The sequence below is a fragment of the Sus scrofa genome, chromosome 16 (genome assembly GCF_000003025.6).
Source record: "Sus scrofa isolate TJ Tabasco breed Duroc chromosome 16, Sscrofa11.1, whole genome shotgun sequence".
NCBI lineage: Eukaryota > Metazoa > Chordata > Mammalia > Artiodactyla > Suidae > Sus > Sus scrofa.
Window position 1 is genome coordinate 47,626,239 of NC_010458.4, and position 21,891 is coordinate 47,648,129.

General features: G+C 44.7%; 1 protein-coding gene across 6 annotated transcripts in view; it reads left to right on the forward strand.

Annotated features, from left to right (window-relative positions):
- Positions 1-21,891, forward strand: part of OCLN (occludin) — a 52,261-nt gene that overhangs the window by 26,064 nt on the left and 4,306 nt on the right. For all 6 annotated transcript variants that reach the window (XM_005672522.3, XM_005672521.3, XM_005672524.3 and 3 more), the window contains 4 exon segments: positions 9,890-10,035; positions 16,779-16,994; positions 18,620-18,791; positions 21,838-21,879. In XM_005672522.3, coding sequence (XP_005672579.1) covers positions 9,890-10,035; positions 16,779-16,994; positions 18,620-18,791; positions 21,838-21,879 — 576 coding nt within the window.

The window sequence follows — 21,891 nt, forward strand, 5'->3', positions numbered from 1 at the left end:
TGTTGGTGGTGACTCCACGAATGGGGGCTAGCAGTTTGCAGCTTGCCTTCTCAGTGCTCTTTTCAGTGTAGTACGTTGGGCTGATCTGGGGTTGAGCTTCAGGGCTTCATTTTGGCAACAAAGTTAAGAAAAAGTCACAGTTAAAGGTAGGCACCATTATTTCCCAAGTTGCCATTATAGACTAGCCACTCTATACATAATTCCTCTTACCGTAACGGCAGTTTACTATGTGGGTACTCTTCTTTCTTTTTATTTTTTTTCTTTTTAGGGCTACACATGCGACACATGAAAGTTGCCAGGCTAGGGGTCAAATCGGAGGTGCAGCTGCCAGCCTATACCACAGCCACAGCAATGCCAGATATGAGCCGTGTCTTCGACCTACGCTGTAGCTCAAGGCAACCCACTGAGCGAGACCGGGGATTGAACCCACATCCTCGTGGTTACTAGTGGGGTAGTTTTGCTGCTGCTGAGTCACAATGAGAACTCAGACAGTGTGGGTACTCTTCTTACAGAAGGGGACGCTGAGATTGGCAGAGGGCTTCAGCAGTTTATTTCAAGCCTAATGTACTCATCCAACAGGATGAGGATTACACTGGCCTTTATAACTTAATGTTTTTGGGGTGTTTTTTTCCCCCTCTGAGATCCTCTGAGCCTCAGGTTTTTTTGTCAATAGAATTGGGGGAAATAGTACATCGTTAATAAAACTAACAGATTAAAATGAGGTAATATATGCATAAAGTGTCTATCTCCACCACACGTCAGCATGCCAGTTTTCAGCGAGTATTTTCTGCCTGTCTCCTAATTTGCACCTTTTCTTGTTCTGTTACATGATTTATGTCAGAAGCAAGAATAGACTAATTTTGGAAAGAACATGCCTTCAGTTATTTCTCCATTGTTACCAAGTAGTAAATGCAGGTTATTAAACAAGATTCTTTTTTTTTTTTTTTTGCTTTAAGTTAGGGACACACCCATGGCATATGGAGGTTCCCAGGCTAGGGGCCAAATCAGAGTGGCAGCTGTCAGCCTATTCCACTGCCACAGCAACACCAGATCCAAGCCATGTCTGCGAGTTCACAGCAACACCAGATCCTCAACCCACTGATCCAGGCCAGGGATCGAAGCGTGTCCTCATGGATACTAGTCAGGTTCGTAACCCGCTGAGCCACAATGGGAATTCCCCAAGATTCTTTTTTTTAAGTAGGAAATACTTAGATCTAAAAGCTAAGTGTGTTATTTAGGTGGCCTTATTTCTAGAAGTTTCTAGGGCTTTGACATTGTGATGCAGCCTTGTTACGGCTTTGTTTCCAGCATTTATCTCTCAAGGGGCAGGGTCCTACACTCTGTCCTTTGTGGTGTACCTCGGGTAGCTTTTAGTTTCCTTGACCTCTGGCTCTTCATTTAATAGGTTCCTCATGTGTAAATGGGGAAAATAAAAGTTCCATCTATAAAATATGCTATCCTGTAACAATTTTAGGGCTTTGGTCAGGGCTAGCATGCAATTTACGAACACTCAGTCAATTTCAGCTAGAGTAATAATTGTTAGTATTCTCAGTGTTGGCCTTTTATAAGGGAGCTGGGGTAAGAGTACCCACAGTACAAAAACATCGAAGGTTCATTGCTGTTGTTAAACTGTTCATCTTCCTCTTACTTGTAAGCTGGCTATGAGAGAAGAACAAATGTTTCTCGGCAGGGTGTAGGCAGGTGCTGCGTATCTTGCACACAGGACGGGGGAAGCAGGTGCAGGTGGGGCAGGTGACTGGGACAGGGCCGTGGCGGTGATCAGCATTAGACAGCTAAGGAAACTTGAAGAGCTTTTTTTATTTTCAACCAGGAAGTCCAAACGTTCTTTAATGTAAAAGCAGTTCTGTGGGCTGCTGACTATTCGTGTTCTGGGCTCTCACCTTGGAAAGGGTTTCACTCTTACCTGTGGCTTCACGTGGGGGAAAATGCAACTAGCTAGAGTGGAAGTGCCCCATCCGTGAACAGACTTTCAGAACCCAGCAGCATGGAGGATGGAGGACCCGTGTGTCCAGGGCATCCTGGGGAGCTGGTGTAGAGAGTAGAAGTGGAAGGTGAGGGAGGATGTGTGCTAGAGCTGGGGGCCGTCTTTGTGGCTCTGAAAGCAGGGGTTCTTAGATCTCCAGCACTAAATAGAGTCAGTTCTAACTGTAGGTATAATGGCCAATACAGGGCCGTTGTCTGTAACATGGAGGAAAACTGCCTTCCATCAGTGGTTCTCAGACCTTCGCAAGCATCAGAACCACTTGGAGGGCTGGTTAAAACAGCTTGCTGGGCCCACCTCACACATTTCTCATTCAGTGGCTCTGGAATGGGGGCTGAGAACTTGCATTTCTGAGTTCCCAGAGTTCCCAGCTAATATTGATACTGCTGCTCTGGGGACCACACTTGGAGAACCACCGTTCCATTGAGCCAGGCTGCAGCCCTAACATTGCACGCCCAGCAAGATTCGAGTTCAGGTATACACATGGCCTCATGCAGGCATGGCATGCTTAAAAACTGCTAAGGTTGTACAGAGTCCTGCAGTGACCCGAAGGGGATTTGGAACCCTAGGTGGTGGGTGACTGGCCCTGGACTCAGGACTGAGGCGTTCCATGCCTGTGGCACACCTCGTGGGGAGGCTGGAATAAGTAAGATACTCTCATGTGAACATCCAGCTGCACCAGGGTTTCTCTCTCTAGAACAGTGGGATCTCTCCGAGAGTAAGGTTCCCCCCCCCCGACCCCTCCCAAAGTGCTAATAATTCACTGACTCTTAGGAGTGTCAGAATTCGTCTTTGCTGGTATATGTTAGTACTTTCCTGCGGGCAGCATGAGTTTGGACATTGTGTTTGTGAAATCTAAATCCCCAGAGCCATCCCATCAACATAAACTAATCAGACTTGCCCAAGCCTGGTCCGTGATCTCTTCGTTTGTGGAATTAGGACATTTGGAGCATCTGTCTTTAAGCCACCAAGGGTGGAAAAAAGTCCGAGGCACCTTTGCAGAGGCAGTTTCGAAGCTCTTGTTGGGGGAGCACCTGTGAGTGTAAAATACCAGAAAACGGGAAAAACAAGTTAGACCACTTCGTGTTCTGCAAACTTGTAGTGCAAGAGTGCAGGCAGGGCCAGGAAAGTGGACCTCAGGTTGTAAAACTGGAGATGGTACTTTGAGATTAAGGCCTCCTCCCTCTGTTGGCTGATGTATTTCTCTGCTTCAATTACCCAGCAGGAAAAGCCCTTCTGCTTCCCCCGTGAGGGTGGTGCTTCTACACCTGGCAACTGAAACACACATTCATAGTAGTTTTGTGTCCAAAGCTGCTCTTGGAACATTAGTGCAGGTGGCAAGTAAAGCTCTTCAGAATGGACTCAGGGCGTATCTCATTCGGGTGTGGTGAGGAGCGAGGGCAATGACAGGGGTTCCTTTTTGTCACAGGGACTCATCAGTGCCCAGACCAGATGGGTACCTCAAGCCATATTGGAATTGCTGAGATATCAGGGTGTTATGTCAGAAACAGCTGGGTCTGGGAATCCAGTGAAGCAGGGTTTTCATCTCTCCTCCACCAGATGGCCTTCTGTGTGACCTTGAGTAAATTCATTGAACTTTTTTTTTTTTTTTTTGTCTTTTTGTTTTTTCTAGGGCTGCCCCTGGGGCATATGGAGATTTCCAGGCTAGGGGTCTAATCGGATCTGTAGCCACCGGCCTACACTAGAGCCACAGCAGCTCAGGATCCGAACCAAGTCTGCGACCTACGCCACAGCCCACAGCAACGCCGGATCCTTAACCCACTGAGCAAGGGCAGGGATGGAACCCTCAACCTCATGGTTCCTAGTCAGATTCGTTAACCTCTGCGCCACAACGGGAACTCCCATTGAACTTTAGAGGCTCAATTTCATTATCCGAATATGGAGATAGTCATATCTCATCAGACACTGGTGAGGAACAATCAGGGTCAAGTCTTGCCTGGTACATGATAGACATTCCACAGAACTTTGCTCTCATTCTTACAGATAGATGACTTGTGATTTTTTTTTTTTTTTAAGTCTTTTTAGGGCTGTACTTGCAGCATATGAAAGTTCCCAGGCTAGGAGGTCCAATCGGACCTGTAGATGCCAGCCTACACCACAGCCACAGCCTTGCCAGATCCGAGCTTCTTCCGCCACCTACACCACAGCTCACGGAAACGCCGGATCTTTAACCCACTGAGCGAGGCCAGGGGTCAAACCAATCCTCATGGATACTAATTTGTTACCGCGGAGTTGTGATGGGAACTCTGAGGTGGATGGCTTTTTTTTTTTTTTGTCTTTTTGCCTTTTCTAGGGCCGCTCTTGCGGCATATGGAGGTTCCCAGGCTAGGGGTCTAATCGGAGCTGTAGCCGCCGGCCTATGCCAGAGCCACAGCAACACGGGATCCCAGCCATGTGTGCAACCTACACCACAGCTCACGGCAACGCCAGATCCTTAACCCACTGAGCAAGGCCAGGGATGGAACCCGCAACCTCATGGTTCCTAGTCGGATTCGTTAACCACTGTGCCATGATGGGAACTCTGAGGTGGATGACTCTTGTCAAACTGCTGCATTCACTGGATACAGGTCTAGTCAGACTCTTCCTGTACTGTGTGAGCTATGAATGAAGACAAGACGAAGAGCGACACAGGGCCTAGCTGCCCTTGCTCCTTTTTGCTTATGGTGATTCTAGATGACTCGTGTGGAGAGAAGTGTTTTTCCCAAACTCTGTTCGGGAGAAGTGACCTGAAAGATTCTTGACCTTTTTTATTCCATCTCTGACTTCAGGGAGTGAGTCAGTCGCACGATACGCCTCATTGTGCAACTCCATCCTGGTCCCAGGGGTGGATGGCTCAGTGCCGACAGGTGTTGGGAGGAGCAGGTGTTGGGAGGAGCGCTGATCCCAGCCGCCCTCTTTGTTTTCCTCCTGGCGCCCCACGGGGGTGTAGGATGTTTTCATTCATTCTCCAGGCTGTGTTAGATGTTACCAGTTACAGAGATGTTTTTTTCACAAGTGACATGACCAGAACACTTTTCATGAGTATCGTTAAATTCTGTAACTACCTGTTATGAAGAACTTTGAAATTGTTTCACTTGAATTTATTTTGAGGTTTCAGAAATACTTTAATTCTTTCTTGATTGGAATACACATCTTAGTAAAACTTTCCTATCACCTTAAATGAATAATTCCTATTTTTAAATATATATGGTCTCTGCGAGTGCTTGTCCTTTTTGCACTTAGTCTCAAGAGTGAGCCTAGTCGTTCTTTGGTTGGTGAGGCGTACTCTTTTCCTCCTCAGCCTGTCCGTCTGTCTTCTGCTGTCTTACCTTTCCCTGTCACAAAGTCTCTCTGTGGAGTCGGTGTGCCCCTGGGGCCGAGGGCTCCTCAGGCAGATCCCAGTTCAGAGCAGCCGGCTGGACACTGCCCTGGGGATTTCTGTGGCCTGCGGGTCCCTCCTCCCTCGTTGTATGGCCCCCCCATCCCCCCTGCTCCCCCACCTCCACACCCCCGCCCCCGTCACTGGAGGGCCTGGGAGACCCAGGCTCCTCTTAGTTTCACACCAGCAATTCCAGCATTTGGCTTCTGAATGTTTCTCGCAAACTTCTTTCCCTTCAGTACTCAGTAGAAGACATATCTTCCTGAATTTATGTTTTCACTCTCCTTCCTTTTACCCCTCATTTCTTAGAGTGATTCTCAAATTACTTGAGGAAAACCCTTCACCTTTTGCTGTTTAGAATTAAACCCAATTTTTCTCAGATTCTAAACATTTAAATTTTTACTGCAGTTATTAAAATGGCAAGGTTGTTTTTGTCTGTAGCTACATCATCAGGCATTGTGGGCTGGCTTGAGCTCCTAGCAATAATAACAGTGAAGCTCAGAAATCCCTTTTCTCATTGTTGGAAACACAGGCTGAGGACTTGTGTAAATTACTAATATTGGGCGTTCCCTTGTGGAGCAGCAAGTTAGGATCTGGTGTTGTCACTGCGGTGGTTTGGGTTGCCGGCTGTGGCGCGGGTTTGAACCTTGGCCCGGGAACTTGTACCTGCCTGGGGTGCAGCTAAAAAAAAAAAAACTGTTGGGAGTTCCTGTTGTGGCGCAGTGGTTAACGAATCCGACTAGGAACCATGAGGTTGCGGGTTCGGTCCCTGCCCTTGCTCAGTGGGTTAACGATCCGGCGTTGCCGTGAGCTGTGGTGTAGGTTGCAGATGCGGCTCGGATCCCGCGTTGCTGTGGCTCTGGCGTAGGCCGGTGGCTACAGCTCCGATTCAACCCCTAGCCTGGGAACCTCCATATGCCGCGGGAGCGGCCCAAGAAATAGCAACAACAACAACAACGACAAAAAGACCAAAAAAAAAAAAAAAAAAAAATTGTTAATACTGATACCTCTGCACTGGGGCCTCCCCTCTTCCTCCCGCTGTATTTTGTTGTGAGCCACACGGGAAGTCCCCTCCCACTGTATTTTGAAAGCAGCAGGTTTATACTCATTTTGCATTAGCGCTATAAGAAAAAGTGTTCCTTTAGTTTCTTTTGGGAAAAGTGTAGTATATAAAGGAAAAAAATGACCTTTAGCAAGTACATGTAAATATATTTTGCCTCAGCCTCCCTTCAACTCTTTTTGAGGACCGAGGCTGCTGCTCACTTATTTGAGTCTGGCTGGGCATCTTTTTCAAAACTATGCAACACATCACACATTTGCATATCATCCTTGTGCAAGGGCCATGCTAATAATTAATCATTATTGTTCTGATTAGTATGTGTTCTGCCAGAGTGAGCACTACCTTGGACTTTTTTGTGCACGTGCATGTAAAAGGCTTCAGTAACGAAAGACCTGTGCTGAAGGATGAAGTCAGTGGTTAGGCGCATCCAGATCTGTTGAGAAAGGTCAGCTCAGAGCAGCAGCAGCTCATCCGATAAGGCAGCTGGATACACACAGTGTAGAAGGTGAACGGTAATAAACGAGGTAACCTTTATGCAGCAAACTCTGAGCTCCTGCTTTGAGCCAGATTCTTTGCCAGGCTTTGGGCTCTGGAGACCCAGAGGGGAAGGAAGGCAGGAGGCTGCCCAGGGCGAGGCAGTGGACTGGAGCCGAGGCTTTCAAGGGTTTAAATTCCATGTTACCCTTTACCAGGTGTAGGTCCTTGGGAGTGTTGTCCAGCACGCTGAGCCCTCACCTCCTCATTTCTAAGAAGGGAATGCTAGGATTCACCCCTGAGGTTGTGCCTACCCAGGGATCTCTGGGTTCAGCATGTGGCACGTTGTAAGCAGGCAGACAGCAGTGGTTCTTAGCAGAGTCCACTGCCTACTGAGGTTAGAGGTGTGGGGGCAGCATCACGCTGTGTGGGAGCAGTCTGTCCGCAGGTGGAACATGCTCAGGTGGGAGGTTTGTGTGCACAGGTGCTGGCGAGACGGAGGACAGGGAGGTGCCTCACCTGGCAGGGACATGTATGGAAGGCCCCCGGGAGGTGGTGACCCCACCACTACTGGCTAGTGAGCCAGGACTTGAAGTCCAATGAAGGATTAGCTGGCAAAGAGAGGGGGAAGAACATTTTTGTAAGGTTTTACTTTCCGGTTTGCCAGGCTCAGTAGGAACCTGTGAGCTCTGCACCGGATGCTACATTTGCAAAGGGGAACCAAAGTTGGAGAAATGTTAAATGCATTTTTCAGAAAAGGAGGTTTTGTAAAACCTGAAGTCTCCAGAATAAAAACAGGCCTTTGGAGTGGCGGGGCATTTGCCTGTGAAGCTTGGTGGTGGTGTCAAGTCCTCAGAAAGGCAGTGGGCACCGAGAATGGTTCCCACCCAGCCCCCTGTGGTGGGATCTGAGCACACTCCCTGGCAACCCACCCACTGGTTCCCCAATGGCTGCCAAACTCCACTTTCAGAAGGAAATGATTCCATTCCTCCTGACTCACGGGAATATTAAACAATCCAGAATAAATACCTCTATGTACTTCCAGGGCTGGATAAATAAATACCTTTTGGTATGTGATAGTGCAGTGATAGGAAAGGAGCAGGACAAGTTTAAATGCTGCACTTGACCGAAAACCAGATGTAAAATGTGTGTGGCAGGGAAACAGACGAAGTCGATCCTGAATCTAATTGCAAAGAGTTCTAATAGCAAACTAATCCAATTAGAAGTCTGCTGTCAACTTCAACTACTTCTAAAAAGTCTTTGTTTAGATCCAGTGCTTTAATTACAGAATCCAGTACCTTCTGAATTTTTAACTATGTTCCTAAAAGCCCTGTGCTGTATTTTTAACTGTATGTTCATACACCCTGTGCTCAAATACCTTGTCCTCTTATTTAATTGTCAAAACAACTTCATGAAGCAGGACGCTTTTGAGCCACACTCCTCGTGGTGTGTGCAAGTTCCTGGCCATATATCGAATTCCTCATTTCTTACAGATGAAGACTGAGGCTTTCTGGAACTCATAGTTGGCAGATCTGGAGTGAGCCCAAGCTAAAGCAGTTCCACCCTCCCCATTTTTGAAAAGTCGCTGTTTTTCACAAATAATTTCTGGAGTTATTTTACGTTTTCCCCCCACACCATATTTGTATTTTTTTACTTGAAAACAATTCAGCGACTTGTCTGGGCTTAGCAGTTATTTTTTATAGTAGAATAATATGTAATAAGGTAAAGGTTTATAGATGAAATTTAAAGAGTGTTGGCTGTACTGTATGAAATCTAACAGATAGTGTCAGGTATCTAATAGGCTATGCTTATTATATATAAATTTTTCTCCCAAAGATTCTCTGGGAAACGCTTCATGATAACAAGGCATGATCTCACATGTGTATTACCAAATTCATTCACGCATCAGAATGGAATAAGAAAAGGAGTTCCCTGGTGGCTTGGTGGGTTAAGTCTGTGGCATCACTGCTGTGGCTCAGGTTGCTGCTGTGGTGTGTTCAATCCTTGGCCCCAGAGCTTTTTTTTTTTTTTTTTTTTTTTGGCCCATGACCTATGCATGGCCCAAAACAACAAAACAAAGAAACAAAAATATGGACTAAGAAGGAAGGTAGGGGAGAGGGTAGTGATGATGTGACCTTGCTGTACAGGCTGTTAATAATAGAGCCACTGAGAATGTAAAGGGAGAATAAACTAATCTTTTAGTGAAGAACTATAGCAGAAATCTGCTTGAGCTTCTTAATGTGGTTTTAACATTCCTCATGTAGGGTGAATGGATTAAGAAGAACCAAGTTCTGTGTCCTAGATTGGTTTCCCAATGGCTGTGCCCAGACAGCAGCATAAGAGTTACCTTAGAACGTGTTAGCAGTCTCCCTCTAACCCAGACCTAATCTATGTAAAATGAGATTAGTCTTCCTAAGATGGGGTGGATAATTATTCCACCTGATCAAATCAGGATGAGAATTAGGTAATTGGGATTTTTTTTTTTTTTTTTTTTTTCTTTTCTAAAAAGGGCTGAGCCCTGCGGCCCTGAACTAGGGGTCAAATTGGAGCTATAGCTGCCAGCCTACACCACAGCAACAGCAACGCCAAATCCAAGCCTTGTCTTCAAGTTACACGGTAGCTCACAGCAGTACTGGATCCTCAACCCACTGAGCGAGGCCAGGGATCAATCCCATGTCCTCATAGATACTAGTTGGTTTCGTTAAGGTGCAGCCACAAGGGGAACTCCCCTGGGATTTTTTTCCTTCTTTGTAATTCATTCTGGATTTGTTAAACTAATAACACCATCATTTCTGTGTTTGTAAAAATACTGATTTGACTGTTAACACTATATTATAACAAGGTAGTTAGATAGGTTAATAATATTTAATGAGCCAAATAAATATTATATGACTGCATATATATTTTTCCTCCATTTCTTCTCCCTTTAAGTTACAGGCTAAATAATAACTGTTTCTTGGGGCCATTTCCTTAGGTTAAAAACGTGTCGGCAGGCACCCAAGACATGCCTCCTCCCCTTTCGGACTATGCGGAGAGAGTGGACAGCCCCATGGCCTACTCGTCCAACGGGAAAGTGAACGAGAAGCGGCCATATCCAGAGTCTTCGTATAAATCAACACCGTAAGTAGCATGGTCCTTCTTTTCCTGGGATGAGTTTGAAAAATAATGAGTATCTGCATGTGTTTATAAATCAGTTGCTGTTTTGTGCTATGCACCTTTAAAAAAAAAAGTCTCCCATTTTGCACAAAGGCTGGAGACTAACTGCTTTGTAGGTGGGGTTGGAATGTGGTTCTCCTTCCTATTTCTGGTTTTGAAGTTCTGGTGAGGGTGAAAGGGTGTTACTGATTGATGGCAGAGCTAGGCGTGGTTCTTGGTTTCTCCTTCTGCCTGTAATTATTAGATGTCATTAATGGAAGGGAGAGATTGCTCATATATCAACCCTGTCCACATATATTTTTCTTAAACTGGAAGACTTCATTTGGATTCAGGGTTGTTTTTTTTTTTTTTTTTTTTTTTGAGTTTTTTTGCTTCTTAAAGCAGCACTTGCAGCATATGAAAGTTCCCAGACTAGGGGTCGAATTAGAGCTACGGCTATGGGACTACACCACAGCCACGGCAACGCAGGATCTGAGCCGAATCTTTGACCTATACCACAGCTTATGGCAGCACCAGGTCCTTAACCCATTAAGCAAGGAGGCCAGGGAGGCCAGGGATCACACCCACATCCTCGTGGATACTAATTGGGTTCATAACGCTGAGCCACAATGGGAACTCCTGGATTCAGGAATTCTGAGATCTCATTTATTATGCTCGATCGTCTGTGTTCATGGGGGACATGAAGCTGATAAGAACTCTAGATTTTGCTACATGTGGTGTAAAAAATCTCACAGTGGGTTTCTGGCCCAGAGTAGGTGCCATTCAGGTTGCTGAAATGGTAACTGGGCTGTTTTAGGTTACCCCGAGGCCCTCATTCTAAATTCAGCTTAATGTCTGGTAAGAGTAGGCTCCATATTTTTAAAAACTTGGATATAATTATTGCCCAAGGATGGTAAGATAGTGTTCCTGTATATATAATTCTAGAACTCCAAATTCCTTTGTAGACCTAAAAAAAATAAACCTTCTCCTTAGCTAATTTGATCCTTCTAAGCTAAAGGTATATCTGCTGGACAGTTACTTCACTTTTATCTCCAACCCCTACCCCGACTTAGTGGGTCGAGTTTGTGGAGATCCACTGAGTGCACAGTAGTTGGGGTGCCTGGAGCCCTGTAAGATGACACCAGCAGCTGAATTAAGTATGGGATCAGTCTGAAGATAATAGGTTTTATTATTACCCTGCAAGGGAATTTGGTAGCAGACCGGCATTCGGTCTTACCTTCTGTATATTTTGCTTTGGTCTGCAGAATCCACCTTGCTCTTGGTTTCAGTTGTGAATGATTTGGGGAAGAGCATTTTCTCTGTTCTCTGTCTTTTCACTGGATTTTGACAAAAACCAGCGTACGTGAGGTACCCGGTAGAGATGCAATCCATGTAAAAGTTTCAAGCTCTTGTTTGCGTGACTTTCATGTGTGCAGAATAAATAAACTGCATCTTGGAACCAGCTGTGCCTCCAAATTGATTGTGAGGCCTGCAGGGTTAAACAGCATTCCCATGTGCTGTCCCTTTTCATGGAAACCAAGATATTTTCACAAATTCCTCTGGAACAGTTTAAAAATCTTATTCTTGAATAAGCCAGTACATTCATGACGTAAAATTCAAAAGGAAAAAAAGAGGATACCTTTTGTCCCCAGTTGTCTAGTTCCTTTCCCTAGGGGCAGCTTGTGTTACCAGTTTCTTTTATGTCCTTCCAGAGGGTATTTTTAAATAAGTATGCTGGTCACATATGTACATTGGTTATTTTTTCCTTTTTAAAAATACTAGCATATTTGGAGTTCCTCTCAGGGTGCAGTGGTTCACAAATCCGACTAGGAACCATGAGGTTGTGGGTTCGATCTCTGGCCTCACTCAGTGGGATAAGGATCCGGCATTGCCGTGAGCTGTGGTGTAGGTCAAAGACATGGCTCGGATCTGGCGTTGCTGTGGCTGTGGCGTAGGCCAGCAGCTGCAGCTCCGATTAGACCCCTAGCCTGGGAAGCTCCATTTGCCACGGTGTGGCCCTAGAAAAGACAAAATAAATAAATAAATAAAAATAAAAAATACTAGCATATTTAATGCATTTTGTTAGCCATGAATCTTAGTGATTGTCCATTTCAATTTACATAGAGTTCCCTGATCTGTTTTATAGCTGCATAATAATCCGTCATGTGGGTAGACTGGGATTTATTTTATTAATCTCACATTGATGCAGGCTTTTCCCCAGTGTTTCGTTATTACAGACCTCTGCAGGGAATACACTTGTACATTCACCACTTGGCAAGTATGTGGATGTATCTGGAGGAAAAAAATATTAAAAGCAGAACTGCGGGGTTAAAGGCTATTGCATGTTTCAATTTAATGGATGTAGATGTAGTCAAATTGTGCTCCATAAGGATTGTACCAGTTATACTCCCAACCTACACCCCAGAGGTTTTTTGAAGGTCTAGAAAATGCAAATATGATAGTTGTAGGAACCAAAAAAGGGGAGGATGGGGGTGGTGCCGAGGGATAAGAACACAGCAGTGTGTGCGGGGAGGAGTCCCCAGCCTCTGCGGGTGTAATAGATGTTGTTGAGCGTTGTCTGGGCAGAGCACTGTCCTATGGAGGATTCAGAGTACATCCTCCTGGACCAGGTAGGGATGCACATTAATTCATCACCTGTCTTTCCTCAGGCTTTTTTTCTTTTTCTTTGGCCACACCTGTGACATGCAAAAGTTCCTGGGCAAGGGATCAAACCCACGCCACATCAGCGACCTGAGCCCCAGCAGTGACAACACTGAATCCTTAACCTCCTGAGCAACCAGGGAACTCTTCCTCGGGCTTTCTTGAAGGTGCTTAGTTAACCCAGCAGCACCTCTCGCCTTTGCAGTTGTAGTGAACCGAGAAGGAATTAGAGTGGAAACACTGCCTGACGTCCATGTTAAGAAGTCGCCTTGAATATTAAGATTTCACCTCTCCCCCAAAGCATAGAGAGCATTAATCTTGAGTAATTTGAGGAGATTTCACACATGTGAACTCTGAAGTAACTACCACCACACACCAAGAGAGAGACATTTCAAGCGCTCTGAAAGCTCTCCTTGGAGTTCCCTCATGGCTCAGCAGGCTAAGGATCCCTCATGGCTCAGCAGGCTAAGGATCCTGTGGCGTCACTACCATGGCTCTGGTTATAGCTGTGTGGACTGGATCCCTGGCCTAGGAACCTTTTCATATTGGGGTGTGGCCAAAAACAAGGCAGGCCTCTTGTGCCTTTTCTCCATGAATAGTCCTTCCTCCACCGCTGTCTTGATGCCAGTCACCTTATTGGGGTTCTTACAGAATGGAATTGATTATGTGGTAATTATTTTTGTATCTGGCTCCTTTTGCTCATCATGATGTCCTATATCTTAGAATTTTTTTCTATGGCCTCACTGGGGCATATGGAATTTCCTAGGCTAGGGGTCAAATTGGAGCTACAGCTCCGGGCCTACACACCACAGCCACAGAAATACCAGATCCAAGCTCCACCTGCAACCTACACCTCAGCTCACAGCAACGCTGGACCCTTAACCCAGTGAACAAGGCCAGGGATTGAACCCACATCCTCATGGAGACTATGTCTTAACCCACTGAGCCACAACAGGAGTTCCAATATACCTTTTAAGGAAGTTAGAATTAATCCGAGATTAGGAGATAGCTGAATTTAACTGAAAATTCTTGCTCCTCCACGTTTTCTGAGTGATTTGGGGAGATAGTAGGGACACTCCCTACTATCTTGTCCACACCCAGGGTAAATTAACCTTTATAGATCAGGAGTTCCCATCATGGCTCAGGGGAAATGAATCTGACTAGTATCCATGAGGACACAGGTTCGATCCCTGGCCTTGCTCAGTGGGTTAAGGATCTGGTGTTGCCATGAGCTGTGGTGTAGGTTGCAGATGCTGCTCAGATCTCGCATTGCTGTGGCTGTAGCGTAGGCCAGCGGCTACAGCTCCGATTTGACCCCTAGCCTCGGAACCTCTATATGCCACAGGTGGGACCCTAAAAAGACAAAAATCAAAAAAACCTTTGTAGATCAAAGAGTGTTGATGTGATGCAGAGCTCTGAAGGCAGGCTGACACCTTCGAATGAGACCTTTGTTTGGTAGCAGTGTTTAGGCTGATAGGATAATCTGTTGGGATTTGTATGCAAGTTGTAGGAATTAAGGCCCGGTGATGGTGCTAACTTCATGACCCAGGGACTCAGAAGATATCAGGGCTCTTGTTGCTCTGCTGGTTTTATTCTCAGTAGAGCTTCTGTGTAGCAGGTTGGTCATGTATATATTCCCCAGGCTACCTTGATCTTCTAGCACTGAATTCAAAAAATGGCATTTCCTTTCCCAAAGTTTACCATATCAAATCTATTGGAAGATTCGCATTGGCCCTTTTTGAGTCCAGGAAGAAGGAGTTTTCCGATCGGCCATGCTCAGGTATTGTCCTCAATGACAGTGGCAGTTCTAAAACCCCGTGTATATCATGGGTGTCATTCAAACAGTCATGACACTGATGTGATCATGCATTGTTTCTCTCTCTCCACTGATTCTGGCTGTCCTCAGGAGCGAGGATCTTGTGGAGGTGTTTTCAATTCAGTAAGTACCTGGAACCCCTGCCAGGTGCACAGTACTGGGCCAGGTCCTCCGGAGTCCGTGTTCCCCTGGAGGTGGTAGTCTCTCTGCCAGGGGCAGCAGAAAAGGCATAATACCTACCCTGGCAGGGTGAGCTAGGAGCAGCCAAGGCAGTGAGGGGGTGGTGTGTGGGTGAGAATAAAACGAGGGAGTGCAAAAGAAAGATGTCAGCAGCTGCTGGAAGGCGAAGTTTTTCCTACACGTAGGCAACTCAGTCAGATACTGAGGAATGTACACAGTTGCTTACCTCTCCTGGGTTGTGCATGTTTTCACCTCATCGTCAAAAAGTAGGTTTGAAGATGACTGAGAGTGCACATATCCTCTAACTCCTAAGTTGGCGAATACTTTTCTTGCTAAGCATTTTCTTTTTAGCTTTCATGCTGTATCAAGTTACTCTTTGGTGTTTAAAAGGGTTTAGGAAGAGAGGAGATGGAAATCTTCTAAAGTAAAGACGTACCCTCTCAATATAAATTTATGGGAAGAGCCTGCTATGATTTTTTTTTTTAATTCCTTTGCCCTTTTGCATCCTCTTCCTTTGACTCCCGATCCCTCAGACAGACACAGTGCATTCTAAAGCTTTCGTTTGCCACCTCAAAGCTAGAAGCACAGTACCTGGCAGTTTTGGCAGAGTGTCTAGGAACTCATTAATCATTGACTCATGGAGAAAGTCACATTTTCCTTCCTTTAGCAGTGGTATTAACAGAACACACAAAGCCTTGTTAACATGGATAAATTTAGAAGAAATAAATACCAGCACCACCCGCAGTTACACCCCTCCCCACTGAAAAGCTTTAGGAGCCTTCAAGAAATTAATAAGTGAGATTAGAAATTAAGACTTTGACAACAGAACCAAGCAGTTCTGGATCACCTAGAAAACAGAATCCATCTCATGCATAAAGCTCCAGGTGGCAGCTTCTATAAGTTGAAAGCAATGAGAAAAAAAAAAAATTATTCACACTTTTTAATAGTTGATTTGACTAGCAAGGCTGATACAGGAAAGTCTCGGGCGCTTTATCTCCTGTCTCTCTCCTTGCCCTTCTCCAGCTCTGCTACAGGAGAATGAAGCTTTGCATTTCTGTTAGTAGTCTACCACAGAAGAGTTGCCGCAGCTCTTGGTCTTTTATTCTGTGTTAGGCTTTGTTTTCCCGCTTGTAGCAGAAACATTATACGTGATTAAACATCTGATGCAATATTAAATAATAGCATTAGAAAAATAAGGATAATGGTAACCCTACCATTTCATTCTACGTGACTTCAGGATTAACAGAGCAATTTTGAAAAGAAGTCCTAATGAGCTCTTTCTCACACTATAAACCTTTTATTTTAGTTTTTTTTTTTTAATTTTTAGTACTTTTTAGTTCTTCAACATTGTATCTGTGGCTCAGCGGAAACGAATCTGAGTAGCATCCTTGAGGATGCAGGTTCAATCCCTGGCTTTGCTCAGTGGGTTAAGGTTCCAACGTTGCCATGAGCTGTGGTATAGGTCGCAGACGCGCCTTGGATCTGGCATTGCTGTGGCTGTGGCGTAGGCCAGGGGCTACAACTCCGATTGGACCCCTAGCCTGGGAACCTCCATATGCTGTGGGTCAGACCCTAAAAGGAAAAAAAAAAAAAAAATTGGATCTTGAAAAGAGAATTGATATATAGAAGTCTAAAATTAATATCTCCAGGAGCTTATCTCTGAGGGTCAGCTTCCAAAGGTAGATAGGTGTGTGCATTCCTCTCCTTGCTCAGCATTCCATGGAACTGGAAGAACCTATAGAGAAGCATCATGACTGTTAGTTTCCTAACAGCCTTTTGTGGAGTAAGTCCCTGGCACAGGTCAACACGTCTCCCAGATCAGCATGGCTTTCCTAAAGTGAAATCTCACATCCATTTTCTTTAGAAAGATTACTGGTGTGCTCCCCTTACATCAGAGCCTTACAGCTGGTTGTGTGTGTTAGAGGGGCTGAGCTGGTGCGGAATTGAGGGATCTGCTCAGTATTGGGCGTGTGGCTGCTTGAGGGGCTGCGCCCACGTGTAGGGGTCTCAGCCCTTACTGTCGCCCTCTGTGATCACGGTGCTCACTGACAGACGATTCCTGTTTTGTTAGGGTGCCGGAAGTGGTTCAGGAACTTCCACTGATGTCCCCCGTGGAGGACCTCAGGCAGCCTCATTACAGCAGCAGTGGTAACTTGGAGGCGTCTTCAAAACGGGCTCCCGCAAAGGGCAGAGCAGGAAAGTCTAGGAGATCAGAGCAAGACCATTACGAGACAGACTACACGACGGGCGGCGAGTCCTGCGACGAGCTGGAGGAAGACTGGATCAGGTACCGGGCTGCTGCTTGCTGGGACCACTTGCACATCTGATTGTTGGCCTGGCCCCACTGGGTGTTGGTGGTGTTGCTTCCTCTACGGGGGTGGGTGATACACTTCCTTCTTTGCCAACCAGGACAAGAGAAGGTGTTGTGCTAGATTTTTCCCCTTAGTACTCTTTCATAATAAACATTGACGTGGAGGTTGTGTGTTTGGCTGAAGAACACGGGGGTTTCAAAACATGTCTTAACGCTTTGATCGCCCCCACGGAATGGCTGATGACCTTGGCGGGTGCTCCTACTTCTACCCGTAGTCACCCAAGCAAGGTCTTTCACATGAGCAAAATACAGTACAGAGGAACTTGGTTTTACTATTTATGAAAATCCCAGACCAGTGCTAGGGTTTTCCTTTGGCATGTACGTTTAAGTTAAGTTTTCACGATGAGACCAGAGATTCTTTTGAAAGTTTAATCCAAAGGACTCTGGCAAACACTTTTGTAAACAATTGAGTTAACAATTCAGTGTCATGGTCAAATGACCTGGTGTGTCAGTGATTTTGTTACAGTCCGTCATTGCCAGCTGTCCTCGTGTCTGAACGGTAGGCTTTTTTTTTTTTTTTTTTGGCCCACGTTCTGAGGAATGGGACACACATCGGAAACACTGGCTGTATGAATTATAGTTAATCAAAACATTGCTTCTTGAGGTGTTCAGAGAGGTGGGTGGAGCAGGTACGGCCAGAAATCCCCGCTCATTGGTAGCTCTTATTTGTTACCTCTCCCTCCCCCCTCACAAGTTTTGGTCTGGTTCAGCCATCTTATCATGCAAGATTTAAATGACAATTGTTAGGAATCCCGAATTCTCATTTCCCTTCTGAGCATATCATTTAATTTCTCCACTCTGTAAAATGGAGATATTTAGGCTGTCTTAGATCTAACATTCAAAATGCCATATTGTGGAGTTATCTTATGGCACACTGGGTTAAGGATCTGGCGTTGTCACTGCAGTAGCTTGGGTTTGATCCGTGGCCCAGGACGTGTCCACATGCCATGGACATGGCCAAAACAAAAATAAAGTAAAATTCCACATTGCTGTAAAGTTCCTTAGTCCTGTGAAACAGTTCATCAGAGTATTTCCTCAATGGATTAAGGGTTAATAGCCTCACCGTCACATGTAAAGAGCTGGTATAGGAGTTGCCGCCATGGCACAGTGGGTTAAGAATCCAGCTGCATTGGCTCAGGTTGTTGCTGAGGTTTGGGTTCCCCAGCCCAGCACAGTGGGTTAAAGGACCCAGTGCTGCCTCAGCTATGTTGTAAGTCAAAGCTATGGCTTGGGCTCATTCGGTCTCTGGCCCAGGAACTTCCATATGCCATGGATGCAGCCATCTAAAAAAGAAAAAAAAAAAAAAAATTAAGTATGCATAGTTTTTTTAAAAAACATGAACAGTGATCTAAAAAGTGTAATCATTCTTAAAAGTGCTTATTGGTATCTCACCTTTGTTGTCTAAACAATGACAACAAAAACAAAGCAAGAGCACGTTGTTCTCCACACATCCCACCAAGTTTGTTTTCTTCGAGAAAGAAGCCCCAGGTCTTATGTCTGCAAAGGATACACAAGCAGTCATTTTCTTACTCAATTTTTAGGGAATATCCACCCATCACTTCAGATCAACAAAGGCAACTCTACAAGAGAAATTTTGACAGTGGCCTGCAGGAGTACAAGAGCTTACAAGCAGAACTTGATGAGATCAATAAAGAGCTCTCTCGACTGGATAAAGAGCTGGATGATTATAGAGAAGAAAGTGAAGAGTACATGGTAAATGCAAACCCAATAAGTACATGTTACATAGAATTGTATTCTACTCTGGGGAGACACAATTTCCTTCATATCCTTTGTAATGTTGATACAGGTTTTGCTAGTTATTATTCAATTGTAATCTCACTGAGAGTAGTGGAAATCAAGTCTAGGATGAAAGTCTTTCCAGGAATTCCTGTCGTGGCACAATGGAAACGAATCCGACTAGGAACCATGAAGTTGAGTGTTCAATCCCTGGCCTCGCTCAGTGGGTGAAGGATCCGACATTGTCATGAGCTGTAGTGTGGGTCGCAGATGAGGCTCAGATCTGGTGTTGCTGTGGCTGTGGCAGAGGCTCGTGGCTACAGCTCCAATTAGACCCCTAGCCTGGGAACCTCCATATGCCACAGGTGCAGCCCTAAAAAAAAAAAAAAAAAAAAAAAAAAAAATTAAAGAATCATGTTCTATGTTTTATTTATATCCTTCCTGCTTTTTTACTCAATAGTAGTTTATAGTTTGTTGAGTTTGTCTGTTTCATTTTTTTTTTTCTTGGTCACCTGGCTAGGGTAGTGTTTGTCCTTGTAAAGTTACTCTTTCCTTTTTAATTCCCCTTCCATATTGGATTCTCTGGAAGAAAGTCACTATACATAGGTCACACTTAAGAATTGGGCAAAGATGCTCCAGCTCTTTAAGGGCAGTAGACCTACACACATTTTTTGGAATTCATCTGCCTGGGGAATCTGTCACTTCCTCCCATATATTTAGTCATTTCTATCGGTTTAGATTCCTGGATACTCTTTTTTACTTTGGGTTATAATCCAACACTACTTAGTTTTGTCAATTCAGTTATGGCGTGGACTCTTGGGAACTCTTGAAGTTGTCTCCTGCCTTTATTTGACATACCCCCCCATCATTGTGAAGCTTTTTCTTTTTTTTTTTTTTTTTTTTTTTTTGTCTTTTTGTCATTTTAGGGCCGCTCCCCTGGTATATGAAGGTTCCCAGGCTAGGGGTCGAATCGGAGCTGTTGCTGCTGGCTTACGCCACAGCCACAGCCATGCCAGATCTGAGCCACATCTGCGACCTACACCAGAGCTCACGGCAACGCCAGATCCTTAACCCACTGAGTGAGTCCAGGGATCGAACCCACAACCTCATGGTTCCTAGTGGGATTCATTTCCGCTGTGCCACGATGGGAGCTCCAAGGTTTTTCTTTTTAAATACTTTCTGTCATTAATTATATCCTGCTTTTTTATTCCAACAGTTTATGATTATTGTTTCATGTCAGTAATAAAGATCTACTTAGAAAATAATTTTATGTTTTAAAAAAATAACTTTTGAATTTCCTTCGTGGCTCAGCAATTAATGAACTTGACTAGGATCCATGAGGATGTGGGTTCTATCCCTGGCCTCGCTCAGTGGGTTAAGGATCTGGCGTTGCCATGAGCTGTGGGGTAGGTCACTGACATGGCTCGGATCTGGTGTTGCTGTGGCTGTGGTGTAGGCTGGCAGCTGTGGCTCCGATTTGACTCCTAGCCTGGGAACTTCCATATGCCTCAGGTGTGGCCCTAAAAGGCAAATAAATACATAAATAACTCCACGATTTTCAATTTTGTGGTTGTGCCATAATCAAGAGTCATCCTGTATGAACAAACATTTAGGTATGTCTCCCACTTGCCGCACATACACTCTGCCCCTCCTAGTGCCAATGGGTGAACCTCTCCATCCTTGCCCACTTGTCCACTGATACGCTGGAATGAATTCCAGAATGTGAAGTAGCTGAGTCAGAGGTTATGTACATTTAAACCTCCATTGCAAAGCTGCCCTGCAGAAAGATTATATCAGTTGATGGATAGACCGTGATGGAAGATAGTGTAAGAAAAGGAAAGTTTTATATATACATATATATGTATATATATGTATATGTATATATATATATGTATATGTATATATATATGTATATATATAAATAACTAGGTCACTTTGCTGTACAGCAGAAATTCCCACAGCATTGTAAATCAACAGTAATTTTTTAAAAAAGGCAAAAAATTATATTGGCTGAATTCCCTCTGGTTATGCTCTAGAGGGCTCCTTTGACCCACAAATCTCTAACATTTTGTGCCTGAAAGAATAGTGCCTTGTGTCTTAGATACTAGAATTTAAACTTTTTACCGCATCAAATATTTAGTGGCACTTCATGGTCATTTTATAAAAGACTCTTTGCCGTTTTTAATTGGGGTGATCTGCTTTTCAGTGTTGAATTGTTTTCTTTGATGTCTTCTGGATGGTATCATGTACCTTTCTCAGTCCAGGAAATGTTTTCACTGTTACTATGTTCTTGATGTGGAACTGCTGCGGTTAGAAAGGTTACTACGTGTCTGCCCTCAAAGAGCTCGTATCTGCCCTCAAAGAGCTCGTATTCAAAGAGAGAGACTGACACCTAAACAGCTCAGGCAATGGGACTGATGCCATATTTACATTATGTATAGAAAGTACAGTAACTCACTGCTCGGAGAAGGAACAAAGTTGACTGAGGGCCTGGATTGTTGAGGGGAGGCTTCATTGAATGGTAACCACTACAAATTCTCCAGACAGTAGGCGGGGTACATGAATGCAGCTGTAAGGGGACCACGATGGAAATCTGGAAGCATTAATGCGCTTAATTTTTTTAAAGGGATTGCACATGGTGGGCACTGAGACTGGAAAGGCAGGCAACTAGATGAGTAGGGAGGTTAATGGGATGCTCAGACCAGCTTTATAATGGGATGTAACCTCTTCAGAGCTGGGCTTGAATAACAAACCTCTCTGTGTCGGTGTGGCACATAGACTGGCACGGGGGTGGATGGGAGGCAGCGGAACAAAGTTACCTGCTCCTGTGCAAATGGAACGTGAGAAGTACCTTAAGGTCATAAAACTCCCTAATAGCTTGGAGAACTTTAAGACTTCGTTATTTTAATTCTCTTATATTTTTGTCATAAGCTGGCATTTTTAGCTCCAAGATACATCAGAAGTGTTGTTTTTGAAAGAGAAAATTCCCCACTAAACACATTCCTTTGTTTCTCATTAATAGGCTGCTGCTGATGAATACAATAGACTGAAGCAAGTTAAGGGAGTAAGTATGTTG